Source organism: Echiichthys vipera (assembly GCF_963691815.1).
Source record: "Echiichthys vipera genome assembly, chromosome: 3".
In the NCBI taxonomy this organism is placed as follows: Eukaryota; Metazoa; Chordata; class Actinopteri; order Perciformes; family Trachinidae; genus Echiichthys; species Echiichthys vipera.
The window spans coordinates 11,938,520-11,954,617 of record NC_139828.1 but is presented as its reverse complement, the minus strand read 5'-3'; the positions used below and the strand labels follow the sequence as shown (position 1 = coordinate 11,954,617).

Sequence of the window (16,098 nt, the reverse complement as noted above, 5' to 3'; positions counted from 1 at the left end):
GGCATGGATATACTGAGTCTGAATGCAGAGTTTTTAACCCAGGGTGTGGTAGTTATTTGAGTCTAAGCAATAATGTTTACAGGCTTATACAACACACACAGCATGGCTGTTAACAGATTATGAACAGCCCTTGCAAACCCAATGCAAATGACTGATATTTACGGTAAATATAAATGAAACAAAACGTTTTTGTCTTCATGAAGATAGTATGAATGCCTTATTTTAAAAGTGTGACTTGGTGCCTTATAAGAGGCTTTTGGCTCAAAAGATGAACGCATTCATGTTTTCTTCCAGGTGTATTTTAATTTCTTATATATATTATCATATATTGTGTGTTAGCAAGTTATGTAGCATTACGGTCATGTCTTTCTTGTGTATTTTAATCAGCACTCATCAAAAACTCACCTGGAAGAAAACATGAACAGAGTGGGGAAGTGGTGCACTTAAGCCTCTTGTGACTGAAATGAGTATTACAACAACAAAAAACATGAAATAAGCCTGAAAAGAAAAGAAATTCACCTGTTATCACAGATTTAACTAAAAAACTATAAGGATTCTCCTGCTTTTTAGGCTATCTTCATCATCATGGAGAAACAAAAAAAAAGCAGAAGTATATCTAGTATATAGTTATTTCATGAATAAAGCTCAGTGTGTTTCCATTGTGCCATCTCAGTCAGGCCCTGCAGACCTGTGAACAAGTAACAATAAGCAGTCTTTACATTGCAGTGAAACAGACATTTCTTCAGTGGTTTCTTGTAGTCACAGAATTTAATTTCTTGCAACCTGACATCTTTCATTTTTTATATATATACATACACATGTCTGTACCAGTTTATAAGACAGTTTTGTTCTGGCGATGTCCATTTATTTGTTCTGTGGATGACCGGTGACTCACTGGTCAGGCCAGCCATGGTACACTGGAAGCACTTCACTATTATAGGCATTGTAGGACTTCTCTGTGCATCAAATCCTTATTTGATATCCCGAAGTTGGGTCCTCCTAACTTGTCACTTTCATTTTTGACATTTTTTCCAGCTTTGAAATTAGTCAAACTGCGGATTCTGGTTGCTTTGTTAGCTTAATAGCTGCATGCTGAACAGTTTATGACAGGTGAGGGATAGTTTGGTTGATCCTGGTCGGCAGAAGGCAGATAAAGTATAAGGAGATGTGAGATGCCTCCCTCTCCTTAGCGGAATTGTTCATGAAAAGAAGCTATCAGTGACATCTTTTGTTCCACATGAATGTCCATCTGGGATAAATGATTTCCATGTTTGTTCGTTTTCTGCAGTTTTTGCACGGGAACTCAAGAATTCAGCTGTGAAATAAAGAAAACAAAGAAGGATGATCATTTTTGGGACAGATTCAAATACAGTCATTACAGCTTTAGGCTTGTAGATACTATAGTCACATGCCTGACACTTGATAATCTGTCCATTTATTGCATGCAGAAAAGTAATTTTCACTTTCACTGTAGTTAACATCAAATTGATCACCACAAGGCCAGCTATATTAACTTCAAAACATGGTTTTCAAAAAATCTAATAAGATTTGACTAACTCAGTGATACCTGCATTTTCAATAATTTTAGTTATCCTGTACATACGTAGTATTTAGCTTGCTTACCATCCCTTGCGGGGCCAGGTGGCCTACTGTTTCCTCCTGACCACCTGTTTGAGGTGGAGCTCACTCTCTGCTGCTACAATAGGCAGCTCGTTCTTAAGGTGGTATGAGATTAGGTGGCTTATGCTCTCAAATAACATGTCTTTGGTTCTGACCTGTACGGAGGACAGCAACAGATGTAAGTTATTGTGTTCACTACATACAGCACATACCTTCTAAACAGTACTGTAAGTATAGTATAAACTCACCACTCCCTCTGGGTCCACTAGCAGTAGGTGTTTGGGCAGGCCACAGTGCATTCCAGTTAGCACATACTGTCCTGGATTGGTATTACTCTCCCGGACAAGGAAATCTCCATCTCGGACCAGGAGTTTCTCTGCATCTCGCCTGCTCATTCGGCTGTGGTACCATGTCTCCCTGCGGAGCTGCTCCTCGTTTGGGGCCACAGGGGCTCGACGGCGTGGAGGGCTGGGCCACTGGTCTTCTAGGACCTGGACACCTCCCCCTCCAGCTGCAACCCCAACAGCTCCTCCATACGCCTCGTGGAGCTTCAGGGCGTCCTCGAAGGGCCCTGAAGGGACGATGATGTTTCACAAATACAAATCATCCTACGGTGTTTTTCAGATAAAGTTTATCTTCACTTTGTGTCAGAATGTGTCACACTAACTCTCAGGACTTACTCATGTCAAAGAGGTCCTTTTGTGGACTGTCAGGGGCCCTAGACCCTCTGTGTCCATTGGGCCCCTGTGCCAGTGAATCCAGGTTTTCCAGACTCTGGGTGTTGACGTATTGATGCTCCTCGTAATCTCTGCTGCCTGGTGGCTGGCCGTCAGCACACAGGTAACCATCCGATGTAAGACCTGAGGAAGACAGGTGTGCTCAATTAATGTCTTCATACTTACACCTTAATGTGTGTTATATGTATGTGTTTATGTTTTGGCTCCCTCTAGTGGCTGAAAACCCAACTTTGTCAGATAGCACAGAATATGTAGAGCTTATTTCCATTAATAAGCTAAGACAATTAAACCAGTTGCTCTATGTACTAATGAGGATGTGTATTGCTAATGTATAATAATTATAGAGAAATTGTATGTAGCCACCAATATAAAGGCAGCTTCTGGAGCTACTACAAAGAGACATAAAATGACCACAAAGAGACACAAAACCAGAGAAAAATATGTAACAACTATAAAAGAGACACAAAACAACCACAAAAGGAGACTAAACAACTAAACTCTGTGGGTTAGGCCATATGTAGGGGAGGTGGTGGGGCCTGTGAATCACATGTTAAGTTTCCCGGAAAAGAAACACGTGTGTGTGTGTGTGTGTGTGGGTGTGTGTGTGGGTGTGAAGGTTGAGCTTCTCTTAGAAGGTCAGAGGAAGTTTAACTAACAGCACAAAGTTCAGTGATGACTGGACATTTGGCAGCATTTTCCTAGAAAAAAAGTCCGGTAAAAATTTCATGACAACTATATTTACAGATGTAACACCAGCGTAGTGCCACAGGGTGTCTCACCTGAGCTGCTGGTCGTCTCAGTGTCCCAGTGCAGTTCATAACACAGCTGACCAGGAGGATAAGACGCTTGCTCTCTCCTTGCTGGTGAGCCCATCTGAAAACACACACAAGAGGAACACAGCCTAAATATATTTGTATCTCTATACCTGAAAGGACAACTCTCTCATCTATTGTCCCCCACATAATGTAGTTTTGAAGCACTCTATTTGAAACATTAGCTACAGCATGGCACCAGATTTTGAAAAAGCTACAGGGAGAGAGAGAGAGAGAGACAGCGATGATTTCTCTCACGCGGTAGGCAACAGAGAAGCCCAAGCTCTTTATGTAATCACATCTCTCTTTGGCAATTATGGTGCAGGCACATCAGGAAGACAGTTATGGAGTATGTTTTCATGCTCCTGCTCTTTAATTCCATGTAAACAATACAGGGAAGGAGCAGGAAAACATATCAGTCACATGATTATGATGGAGCTATCAAAGAGCTTGAGTCTGGCTCTCATGGTCTGGTAAAGGTTAGTCGTGCACTACTTGACAACGACCAGATGCGGCTTTGATTACATCTGTAATAACATTAGATGGTAAGGTTGCATCCAGAACCTGACATGACTTAATGATGTTTCCAAAATCATGCCTGGAGATTCACCTGTGTCACTGTCTTGCTCTGTGGTTGTGTGTGGATGTGACCCAGCATGGCTCCACTGGGCCTGAGCCTTGAGTCCACCACTCCCCCAACAGGAGGCTCCTTCCCTGGGATGCTGTTGTAGTAATCGTGCTCAGAGAAGTCCTCGTCCTCCACCCACACGGGCTCTTCTGTCCTGACAGACCTGAAGAAGGGTTTGAGTGAAAAGACACATTTGACTATTATTACTACAAAATCAATACCTCCACTTATGTAATTTAAACAAGGATTATGTTGATAATGATTCTTTAATAATAATTTTATAGTGATATTAATATTATTAGTAATAAAAATAATTATAATAATAATAAGGAGGTCTGGGTTATCAAATGGATTCAGTCCGATCAGATGACACATCCGAAAGTGATCTATATAAATCTGCAAGAGAATATAGATCACTGCTGTTGGCAGCAGGAAGACATTCATTTGAAACCAGAATAGAAACAACCAACAGTCTCAAGTGCACCGAGGTTTGGTCAGAGAGGTGAGGAGATCTGTGAGGATCATTGAGGTTATACAAGAATAAACTCCCATGTCTCCTCGTAATAAATAACAAAGAAATGTGAGAGTTGCACAGTAGATCACGTTTTTGTGGTGGAAAATGTGACTAAGCTCTTTTATGCAGCACGCCCGGTCAGTATTTATGTCAGAGCAAGTGGGATTGATTGTGCCAACCACCCCCTTCATTTCCTCTGGGTGTCAGTCTTACTAAAATAACATATGATTTTACATTCACAATTGCCGCAAGTGTCAACAAGTTTACATTCATACACAAGTTTTCACATTCTTTCAATCATATAAACAATAGCAATAGTATTTTTTGCTATATAGAGATACAATGTTCAGTTATTTCTTAGTAACATGGGGCCTGTTGTTTTAGCAATCAATGATTAACTGTTGTGTACTCTTTAAAGGCTTCTCATCTTTTCACAGAAGTCATAATTGTGCCTGCGCTGTTGTGTCTGCGGGGCACGTTACCTCTCCATAGACGCCATGGTTTTGGGAGGACTGTGCAGGTACTGTTTGAACTGCAGCTCGAAGGCTTGACCGATGGTACTGATGACACTCTGGGCTAAACCGTCTGAGCACTCCAGTATGTGGCATGCTGAAGGACACAAAAATAGAGGAAAGTAAGAATGAAAGGCTCAGTGTTAATACCACTAATTTAAGAGCCCCATATTGCGCTCATTTTCAGGTTCATGATTGTATTTCGGGTTTCTACTAGAACATGTTTATATGTTTTAATGTTAAAAAAAAAAAAAACACTGTCTGTCTGTATATACCTCTATTCAACCTCTGTCTGAAACACTTCCTTTATGTGCCAGTCTCTTTAAGCCCCCTTGCTGAAAAAGCCCAGTCTGCTCTGATTGGTCAGAGTTTCTGGGTCTTCCACAGCCATGGAACGACTGTAACAGCACTTTAGCGGTACTTTCTACCTATCACAATTGTACAGAGGTCCTGACATCTTGTTTAAAGGCACATTTTATGAATACACACTGTGTGCATCTTTCTATAAATTGACTATTATACTTTCACAGTATTTATATAGCCCCTCATCCTGCTTTAGAATAAAAACAGACATGGAAATCTCACATTGTACAACATGGGACCTTTAAATGTTTCTTTCCAAAACACTATATAGCATTATTTTTTTAATGGGGTGATATGTTTTCAGTAGTTTCTATTCTAAACCACAAACTGTAGTAGATACAGTAAGATCTATGTTCATATCAGAAATAATGTTTTCTGTTTCTATGTGGTGGTACTTTTTTGTATTACTAATTACAGTAATTGTGGCATCACAAAATACATGCAGAAGCGAGCTTCCCTCCGAGTAATACCCTCCATGTGTGTGTGTGTATATATATATATATATATATATATATATGTGTGTGTGTGGTTATGAAAAAGGCAATTAAGCTGAAGGAGGAGCTTGTCAGGACATACCTCTCTGATTCACTGGGTCTTTGGCCACATACGCAACATAATCGGGCGTGTCCTGCAACAGAAAGGGGGATCAATTAAATTAGGCCATATAAATTAGACATACATAACTAAATTAAAGCCCACATTGATTCTCTGGGTCATGAGGCATGAAACCAGTAAAATGTAATCCAGTCAGATTTGTGCAGTCTGCCTAAATATTCATTCACACAACAAAGAAAGAAGCATGAGGCTGCACACTCACCGAGTCTCCCCCAGAGGCAAACGAGATGGACTGCATGGGATGGTGTGCTATCACCTGAAACAGACAAGTGGATAATACAGAGTAGGAGGTTTTCATTGATTAATGTGGATACAGACAAAACAAATGCACAAGAAAATGAGATGTTCCAAAATACAAAATTGTTTCAGTGGACTACAGACCAGAGTTCAAGCATTTAAGGGCATTGAATCTCTTCCTTAAACCCCGGATGTCTGAAATTATTTCATGTCTCTTAGCAATCAATGAACACCACAACTTTGTAATAAATAAATAAAAAAAACTGGGGGATTGATGATCAAAGGAAAAAAGAATTGACACAATTCAGATTTGAATAATTAGATGAATTCATAACATGAAAAAAAAAAAGATTTCGAAAAGACATGTAATTAAAGGCTATTTGGGCAAATATATCCGTGCAATCTGTGATGAATCTGCGGTAGTTATAGCATCATACCTGTCGTGTCGTAGGGATAAGCAGACCGAGGCCATCTATGGAAATATTGACTGCAATACTCATGCCTGCAAAACGCAGGTTACTCTTCCCCATAACGGACTGGAGAGCTTTGTTGTGGGCCTATATGAGGAATTAAAAAAAAGGAATACAGTTACAATCAAAGTTGCAATCACATATTCAAAACTGTACTTACTTTCAGAAAACAAAAATGTCCTCCTGTATTTACTGTATTTGTTATGAGAGACAAAATACTTCAGATGTCATAGACGTTGTTTAAAACCACTGTACTAACCTGTGTGATAACTTCAACCCATGTAGTTACCCATCTCCAGCAGGGATAACATAATTTAGTATTAAGTAACAATAGTATAATGAAACATGCACAGTCAGATTAAAGTTGATTATTAACCTTTTTCCTCCAAGCTCCCTTTCCGCCTGGCACAGTGTCACACAGCCGGTTGATGGCTTCCCTAATTAGGGGAATGAAGAGAGGTCAAAGGTCATACTAAAATGGACTGGGTACTCATCTAATAGCTACAAGGACATTAAAAATAAAATATAATCATGTGGAATCCTTCTAGCTGTGCTCCTAAATATTAACAATCCAGTGACAACAATGCGGGGAGTTAAAGTTTTAAATGTTCAGTTTAGGGCTACTAAAAACTGCTGCATCACACTGATGGAAAACCCTGAGGTTAAACATGAACAGAAGCTTTGCGTTCCCTCCCTCAGGCTCAGGTCATAGGCCACAGATCCATCACAGTTCAAAGGTCCAGAAAAGGTTTCCAGCAGGTCCGTTAACAAGCCTTAAACTAGTTATTACCACTGATGTTCCAGGACCGTCACCGACAGTTGTTCATCAAACTTGTGTTTAAGTCCCTGTCAAATTAGGGAAACACTATAATTTGAGCCAAAATAAAGCGAGGGCCGTGCACTGCTTCTTTAGGGCATCATTACTCACAATTATTTTCCACAGTGCAATTCTCTCTGCGGATTTGTTTGCAGTGAAGCTGCTATAACTCCTGGGAATGGTCGCCTAATGGGCATTTAAAGCTTCTCTCCCCTGTGTGATGGCGGGAGTGAGGCATAATGTGGATTTTGAGCTGGTCGCTCTCTTGCTGCCAGGGGACAGTGGGTACGGCAGTCAAGAACCCAGCTGCCCCTATCAAGTGGCTCGTAAATATTTAAAAAGCAGCGTCCCGGGCCCCATCTCGAGTAAAGGTCTTCTCATTTTTGAAAAACATCACAATGTTCAAATGACTCATGCCGATGAGAGGGCAGAGGGAGGAGGAGGGGGAGGAGGAGGAGGAGGAGGAGAGATGAGCTGTTGTTGTTGTTGTTTTTGTGTGCAGCCTCGGTATCTTCCTTGCAATAAAATGTCAGGCCTCATTATCCCCGGTGTTGCTGTTTAACACTGTGACACAGAGAGTACTGTTGGGAGAATGCACCTCCTTCAAATCTAGGAGCTGAAGTGCATTTTGGAAATTCTGACAACCACTGAATGTTTCGTTGTGGTTTTCCAGGATTATATTTAGTCACAAGTACAGGCCAGCCAGATGAAAAAAATCCATGTGTTAAAAAAAGAAAGGCTCTGATTTTAAAATGATGCTTTTGAGTGGCACACAGCAACGATCAACATATAGTAAAATATCCTGTAAAGTTTGTTATTTTGATTCAGACAATCAGTCATTTATTTTTAGTGGGACAGATGGCCTGTCCCATGTTCCCCAAGGAATCAGAGACCCCATGTCATCACTGGGCAAAATTGGAAGTCTTTTTAAAGCTGCCATTGATAAACAGCCTTACATATGCTATTTATGGAAAAGGCTGAAGTGAATAAAACTAAGGGCAAGCACACTCTGTAGTCCACAAGGAGACAAATACAAAACATATTCATCATCAATGCACTTAAACAATCAACAACTATACTGACACCAGGTAATTGGTCCTCCTACAACAGAAACCTGGTGTAGCCATCTTACGCTCGGTATGGTTTCTCCCTTTGCTAATGTTTTGTTTTGTTGTTTTCTTTTTGAACTCTCCTCCTCCTAAAGAAGTTACGACCGCAGATATTATCCAGCAGGGTGCGTTCATGGGGACCACTGCAGCTTTCTACAGTCATTAGCAAGCATCATCAATAATACATCTCCCTCTCTATCACTCCATCTCCTGCAGCCTCCTCCCCCCTGCACTTAGACCTTGGACGCACGGTGGGCTCCGATTACTACCGATCGATCGTGGAGGAGAGAGAGGAGGGTGAGAGACTGAGAGGGAGGGAGTGTTCAGGGTCACTGAACACATATAGTTATAGTTCATTGGCATTTAATGTCCACTGCAACTTATAGAACAGGGTTTGGGGAAATGAAACAAGAAGTTTGTCTCCAATCCTACAAAGTTAGGTGTTTTAAACCAAAAGCTACACATAGGTAGCTAGGTGTGGCACAATTTATTAAAGGTCCTATATTATGCTCATTTTCAGGTTCATACTTTCAGAATTTGGGTTTCTACTAGAACATGTTTACATGCTTTGATATTTAAAAAACACATTATTTTTCTCACACTGTCCATCTGTCTGTAATGCTCCGTTTTAGCGCCTGTTTCTTTAAGTCCCCCTCCTGAAAAAGCCCTGCTCTGATTGGTCAGCGTTACCAAGTCTCCAGAATTTGCATTCTAAGGGCCCGTACCCACGGCGATGCGTTTTCCTGTAAACGCACAACATTAGTATAGTTTTTGGCCGACCATCCACATGCAGCCGGCGTTATCGGAGCCTGAAAACTGTATCTTTTGTAACCGGGTCCCAGAGTGGGAAGATTTGAAAAAGCCCCCCATGGTTTGGTCGCCTGGACAGCGAAACCACATATTTTGTTAAACGATGCCGTCATCTCCCCACCTCGGACCTCTAATCCCCGCGGTGTCACATACCAAACAACAGTGCTGCTGCGTGGAGAGAGACACGGACCCATAGACTGAACTGTACTCTGAGCGACATGCATGTGAATGAATTAGGCCAACCATATATTTCTCCCTTTTCCCTGATGGTCTGAATAACTTGCTTAATTGGTCGCTAGTAGCTTTTTATAAAAAAAAGTTGCCAAGAAGGTGTGAAAAGTGACGAGACAGTGCCCGCCTGTGAGTGCTTTGGTACGAGGAAGGGGCTCACAGCAGCACCCGCTGCTCGCTGAGGACAGTAACTACGGAGTGATTAGTGCATTAGTGTCTAAAACACCACACAAGTCTCCAGTCGACAGATTTCTTTCTAGGGTGGATGATAATTTGGCAAAGTCGCCAGATTTGGCAAGAAAGTCTCCGGTGTTTGTATTATGATTATACACAACAGTGGCTCTCCCTTTCTTCTTCTCCATTGTTGGTGTATTTCTGTGGTAGTCACAGCGCCACATCCAGGCCTGGCATGTGTATTACAGCGTTTTTAGCCAGTTTCACTTGTGGATGCAGATATTTCTTGAGCTGAGTACGTGTGGACGGAAATCTTTTTGAGAACGATGGAGAAAAAAGGTCATTCAAGTCAAGGTCAAGGTGTGGACGTACCCTAAGAGTCTCTGCACCGCCACTGCAGACAGGGAAAAACTGTAACGGCACTTTAGCTTCACTTTCTGCCTATTTATAGTATAGTTGTGACATCACAAATGTATAGAAGTCCTAACGGCTCATTTAAAGGTGGTTACCGAATACAGGCTGTGTGCGTTTCTCTGTGACTTGAGCGTTGTGATCCTTTTTTTTTTATAGCACTTCCGCCTGCTTTATAATCAGAAAAAAGCTTTTTACAATATGGGACCTTTATATATAGTAATAGGATCCTTCATCAAGTCACACAGACACAATAAGAAAATGAAAATCTAACCTCACTTACTCTAAATAAAAGCCCAGAACTGACCCACACTGACTCACACAATTTGATATCATAGTGGCTGATACTATAGTTAATCCTATAACATCTTAGATCAAATTCTCCTGACTCATCACTCCCAATAGAGAAGATTACCAGCATACCTTGTCACCTGAGTGCGTGTGTTGAAGTCCAGGGAGCGCATTGACTTCATAACTTCAATGCAGCCCATGTACTGCAAAAAGAAACCAAACATAAAGAATATGAAAATATGGTTGCAAACAGTAAAGGTTTGATAAAGAGTAGATGCTCCCTTCAATATAATTATGAACTTGTCTTGTAAAAAGTTGTAAATGCTGCAGTTACCATGTGTTTTTGTTGCTGTTTTGCAGTTCTAAGAGATGTGATGGGTGGGATGTGGGATCACTTTGAAAATAAATGCAGAATTTAAAACTCATTACGGATACTAATGAAGACACCAGCTTTTTTTGAATTTGCATAATAAATAATCACCATATAAATATGCCAAATATAAATATGTAGCACACGTTGCATTTGGGGGTAGATTTGTCAAAACGGTATATCATTATAAATCTTTTTTTTTTTTTAAATACATTTTTCTGCAGTGTAAAATGTTATCCTCTATGCATGACTATTCCAACAATGCATCATAATCTAACTCAAATCCACATAAAGAATATTAAAGTGTACTCTAGCGAGTAGCAGCCAGCTGAGCAGCTTACTAATGGCTGTCAGGTTGGGGTGCTAATAGCACCTTGACTAGATTAGCAGCACTAAGAGCTCCAAATCATGGACAAACTGCAGCTTTGTAGGCCTCTGGGGGATGCTGATGGTGTGAGTGTCTTTGTGTAGACAACGCATGCATGTGAGGATGTCCTTATTTGCATACCTGTGAGGTATACATGAAAAGATGGAGGGGTGATTAAAGCGTACGACTCTACCTGCCATAATCAGTAAATATCCATACGGTAGAACTTAGCTGTCCAGGGACAACTGATGCAAACTAACCTTCTGACTCTGGCACATTTACAGCCTGGATTAAAATAAACCAATAAATAAAATAAACATAAATAAATTGTGAGTCTTACCAGTGATTTATCTGTGTTTCACCTGTTTGAAAAGACTTCTCACACATCTCATTCAAAATCTTGTGGTATAAAACTCTGAATAGTTAGTTTGTTGTGATTTATAAACTCTAAGCTAAGTTGGTGCTACATAATTTACATCCCTTCGAACAGCATTTTGGCTAAATCAATGGCATATATAGTGCAGTTTCCAGGATTGTAAGTGGCTGCAACAGAGAGCAGACAGACCACATGGCAGTCATACTAACAGAGAGAGAGAGAGAGAGAGAGAGAGAGAGGGAGAGAGAGAGAGAGAGAGAGAGAGAGAGAGAGAGAGAGAGAGAGAGAGAGAGAGAGAACAACCTTTGAGCTCGAGAGCTTAATGAGCTTTAACCAGATCTGGAGATGAGGGGAAGTCTTCCATCAGGAAATTGTCTCTCTTTTTTCTTTTCCTCTCTCTGCCAATGCCTCCATTGTCACACACTCATCTGCTGATGAAACACATCCCTTCTTCTATCACCCTATCTGTACTCCTTTCCTTTTGGGCCAAGTCTCCAACACACTATTCCTAGGAGTACAGGGAAACTGACTGTCCAAGAAGCATTCCTCCGAAATTGAATAACACTGGCATACCGGTTCAAAACTTTGTGGCATCTTAGCTGCCTTTTTTGAGATAAATCATAGTAGAAAATGTCCTAATGTCCCAGTTCATTATTTAATAGCTTCTCATTTTACCACTAAGACCAGACAAGATCGAGAAGTATTGTGTAACGATGGAAAGGCAGATGATGGACAGATAGTGAGGACAGCTGGATGTTACCGAACAGTATGTGGATAGATGGTGAATAAATAGGTTGTTTGCAGTTGTGTCTTGTTTGTAATTCATGTTGCCAAAATACATTTCTTATGTTGTGGACAATAAAGTTCCTTCTAATTTCATACTTTTGGGGAATGTTCACAGCAGATTTTAGAGGCATCTGACCACAAAATTTACTTTCTGGAAACTGCCCCAATACCAACAGAACATACATTAAATGTTATAATTTGACTGGTAAATACTGTGCGCCAGATTATAAGGGAAGAGTATAAAATGATAGCAGTCTGGTTTTTATATAGCTCTCTAAATGATAGCTGCTTTAACAGCTGCAGTGCTTTGTTGCTGCAGTGTCCAGGCTGACAGAGGTGGTTGGCCAGACACAGACACTGACATGGCTGGAAGGACAAAAAGAAAGTGCAAAGGAGGAAACCATTACCAAGAATCATATTTGTGTCTTTCCCTGCAGAGGAGTGACTGTGTGTGAGGGAGAGAAAGAGGCACTGAAACAGAAATAGAGGGAGAGCGAGCTGCACGCTACAGTATGGTAGCTATGCCGATTAAAAATGGCATAGTGCAGCAGAAATCTACTGTCACTTTGACACTAATACATGCAGCAAGTGCTCCTCCCTGCATAGATTTACCACTGAATTGCACGTATAGTACTGCTTCAGCTGCTGTGAAATGCATCTCAAACACGGGTCTTACACGGGTCATCTAAAATTATTGCAGTGGACCTTCAAATGACAACAATAAGCTGTTAAAAGCCAGGTCTGACAATTAACTTGAGATATCAATCAGACATTAGAGCAGCACTTGTTATGAATCTAGGAAAGCCCTGCATGGTGATGAGAGCTCATACAAACTCATCATTGGACCCCTCCCAAACCGATCCAACCATCCTCATCCACATCACATGATGCAAATGACTGTGATTAAATGTAATTGAATATAGGCATGAATGGTGCCTGTATAATGCCATTAGAAAGCATGCTCGAGCCCCAGACTGGGCTAATCAAGAGCCATGTCGTTAGTTCGAGGAGAGGGGGTAGAGCGGTGCAAGAGGGGTGGAGGTGAACAGGCATAGGGGGATCGCTGAGGGGAGATCATTGACATTGACGTCCAGCAGTGCACCAGTAAACACTGATAAATATATCTCTTTATAGCTCTATCTTTTTAGTCATAATCATTGTTATGTCTCTGGCGGGACAACCAACCATCCATTTCTTTATGTAGCCTAATCTTTAATAAAAACACAGAGTTTGTGTACTATTTAAAAGCGTCATTCAAGCATACTCTAATGATACTAACTATAATAAAGCTTTGTATTACACTTTCCTTAGTGATTGTAAACAACACTTTATGGATAAAACCTTGTAGGCTCCTTCCACACACAGATGTAAACAATCCACACAAAGAACACCACTCCCACATCCCCAAGCTCACGAATAAAAGATGCAGTATAAATTCAGATGCTTGTTTGACGTAAAATGATGCATATCACCTTCAGTAAGCACCACAGTAAAATAATGAACCTTACCACAGTAATGTGTACACATCATATCAAGGTTTATCATCTTTCTCCACCCTGACGCCCGGGTGTGCTATCCTGACGCAGTCTCTAACCAGCCACACCAAGCCATCTATCTTGGATTATGTATTCCCCAGCCCTGGCCACATGAGCTGCATAACAAACTGCCTTGCCCTGTGGTGTCCTTTTGTTTCCCACCCAGATACAGAAGCCATTAAATGGGGTCATTAATATGATGTGATTCACTGATTCCTGTGAGCTGTGAGCTGTTAATCAACATGTGAGCACCAGAGAAAGAAAAAGTTATATCTTTTTGTTGTACACACTTTCAAAACATATCCTGAGTTTAGTGGATGTTCAAGAGGTTTTTACATGGATATACAGTATGCATAAAAAAAAAAGGTGCCCACTGACTCACCCTGACAATATAGGAGGCCCCTGGTCCTGCAATCTTCTTGTCAGGGTGCAGCCAGCCTTGAGAGGGTTTGTGGATGAAGCTGCCCTTCTGGGAGAAGTCCTCTCCCCCCAGCCACATGCCTTCCACCCTTGTCCTGCGGTTCATTCCTGACCTGGAGCTGCTGGAACCCCCAGGGCTTGCCATGGCCTCTGTGGCCCCAAACCCGTGCCCCCCTAGACTGGCCGAGTTCGCCGCTGCAACTGCTCGCTGCCCTCGAAAGGCCTGCAGGGAACAGGGGGTGACACACACAGGGTCACAGGAGTTAAGCACAGCAGCGAGACTGGCCACTGGGCCACTGGCTGAGGTCGCACCACTGTGCCTGTGTGATGATGAACTATGAGAGGCAGAGGCCTGGGAAGGAGCTGCTGCTGCCTTCCCTGAGTCCTTGCTAGAGCTGGAGCTGGAGCTGGAGTTAGACGGACTCCTGCTGAGCAGTGAGTTGGAGAACTTCCACTGGGGCATCTTGGGGATGAGCATACAGAAGGTTGTGGTGACATCCTGTTCCCCATCCAGGCAAGGGGAGTCAGCCAGGGCTGCAGCCCCAGCAGAGGAGGATGATCTGGCAATGTGATCCAGCGGAGGCAGAGGAGGCAGGGGAGGCAGAGGAAGACTTGTGGCGGAGGAGGAGACCACCGGTGTGGCCACAACTTTGCCGCTCATGGCTAAGCTGTGCATCAGGTCGTCAGAGGAGGTCACAGACTCGTTGCGAAAGCGGCCATACTTTGGCTTAAGGAGCATGCCCGGAGGTGCCGCCTGAAGCAGGAGCTGAGAGGGGGGATAACTGCCAGAGGATGAGGTGGGGAAAGGGGAAGGGGGAAGGGAAGGGGGGGAGGTGTAATGGAAGAAGGGGAGAAAACTAGAGAGAAAATCTTCCAGGTGGAGTCCTATATCCTTGTCAGCTGAATGCTGTCTGGTCCTCTCCCGTTCACACACACACACTGTCCTGCTCTCATGCCACTCTCCTCTCTGTCTGAGCTGGCCTGCTTCCTTTCACTGCCTTTGGCAAGCTTGCTTGTATGCTCCCTCTCTCTCTCTCTCTCTCTCTCTCTCTCTCTCTCTGGATGATGTCATTGGGTCTATTAGCCCTGCCCTGCCCAGCTGCTCTCAGACTGTATTAGCTAAAACACATCTGCCTGAACCATAGTCAACCTCTCACACACACAGAGAGAGAGAGCGAGAGAGAGCGAGAGAGAGAGAGAGAAAGAGAGAATGAGAGAGAGAGAGAGAGAGGGACATTCACACTCTACAGAGCACCTATATTTTTTTCTAAATTCTGCAAATTACTAACCTGTGTCAGTGTACATGATCTTTAGGCTAGGTTAGCAGCAAATATTTCAAACCTCAAAGTTAACTGAAACATACAGTATATATAAATTGACAATTAAAAAAGCAATGATATTATTCAGAACATATGGAGAATACACAAACATCTACCATCTATGTGTATGTATGTCTATGTACGTCTATGTTGATTTACTATCAGTGTTTTTTAATCCATGATTGTATTTTGTACTGTGCTAATTTATAATAAGAATCTGTCAAAATACATCTCAGTAAAGAAATGTTATGTTAACTCATGAGGAAAAAGCTAAAAATGCACAATATACTGTATAAATCACTGTACTGAAATACAAAATAGAAATATTAACTAAGAAATTGATTGAGAATGTGAGTAAATAATAACATCATAAGTCTCATCCAATTAGTTAGAGTGTATTTTGTGTGTGTGTGTGTGTGTGTGTGTGTGTGTATGTACTGTATGTGTGGGAGTTGGGGGGAGGGAGGTCCATTTGTCCTGGCAGTAGACTAAAACTTAACAAAGGAAGCTACGCTCCACACTCATAATAAGGGACTACATGTGGGAAAACATCCACCCTATCCCATCTGCCTGA

General features: G+C 41.9%; 1 protein-coding gene across 1 annotated transcript; it reads right to left on the bottom strand.

The window, feature by feature from the left end:
- Positions 1-1,193: 1,193 nt before the first annotated feature.
- shc2 (SHC (Src homology 2 domain containing) transforming protein 2) lies at positions 1,194-14,959 on the bottom strand. The gene is made up of 13 exons (XM_083911543.1): positions 14,168-14,959; positions 10,484-10,554; positions 6,885-6,945; positions 6,476-6,595; positions 6,004-6,057; positions 5,763-5,814; positions 4,794-4,920; positions 3,780-3,960; positions 3,137-3,230; positions 2,301-2,480; positions 1,869-2,191; positions 1,624-1,775; positions 1,194-1,315 (listed from the first exon to the last, which is right to left on the bottom strand). Exons 1-12 carry the CDS (start codon positions 14,942-14,944, stop codon positions 1,647-1,649), a joined length of 2,169 nt encoding a protein of 722 aa, XP_083767669.1. The 5' UTR covers positions 14,945-14,959; the 3' UTR covers positions 1,194-1,315; positions 1,624-1,646.
- Between the last annotated feature and the right edge of the window lie 1,139 nt (positions 14,960-16,098).

Bases quoted from the DNA above. Each gene is read 5' to 3' on its own strand.
- shc2 (XM_083911543.1), bottom strand. From the start codon at position 14,944: ATGCTCCTTAAGCCAAAGTATGGCCGCTTTCGCAACGAGTCTGTGACC. The intron at 10,555-14,167 runs GTGAGTCAGTGG...TTCTTTTTGCAG, and splicing joins GGGCCTCCTATATTGTCAGG to TACATGGGCTGCATTGAAGT. The intron at 2,192-2,300 runs GTAAGTCCTGAG...TCGTCCCTTCAG, and splicing joins AAAGGACCTCTTTGACATGA to GGCCCTTCGAGGACGCCCTG.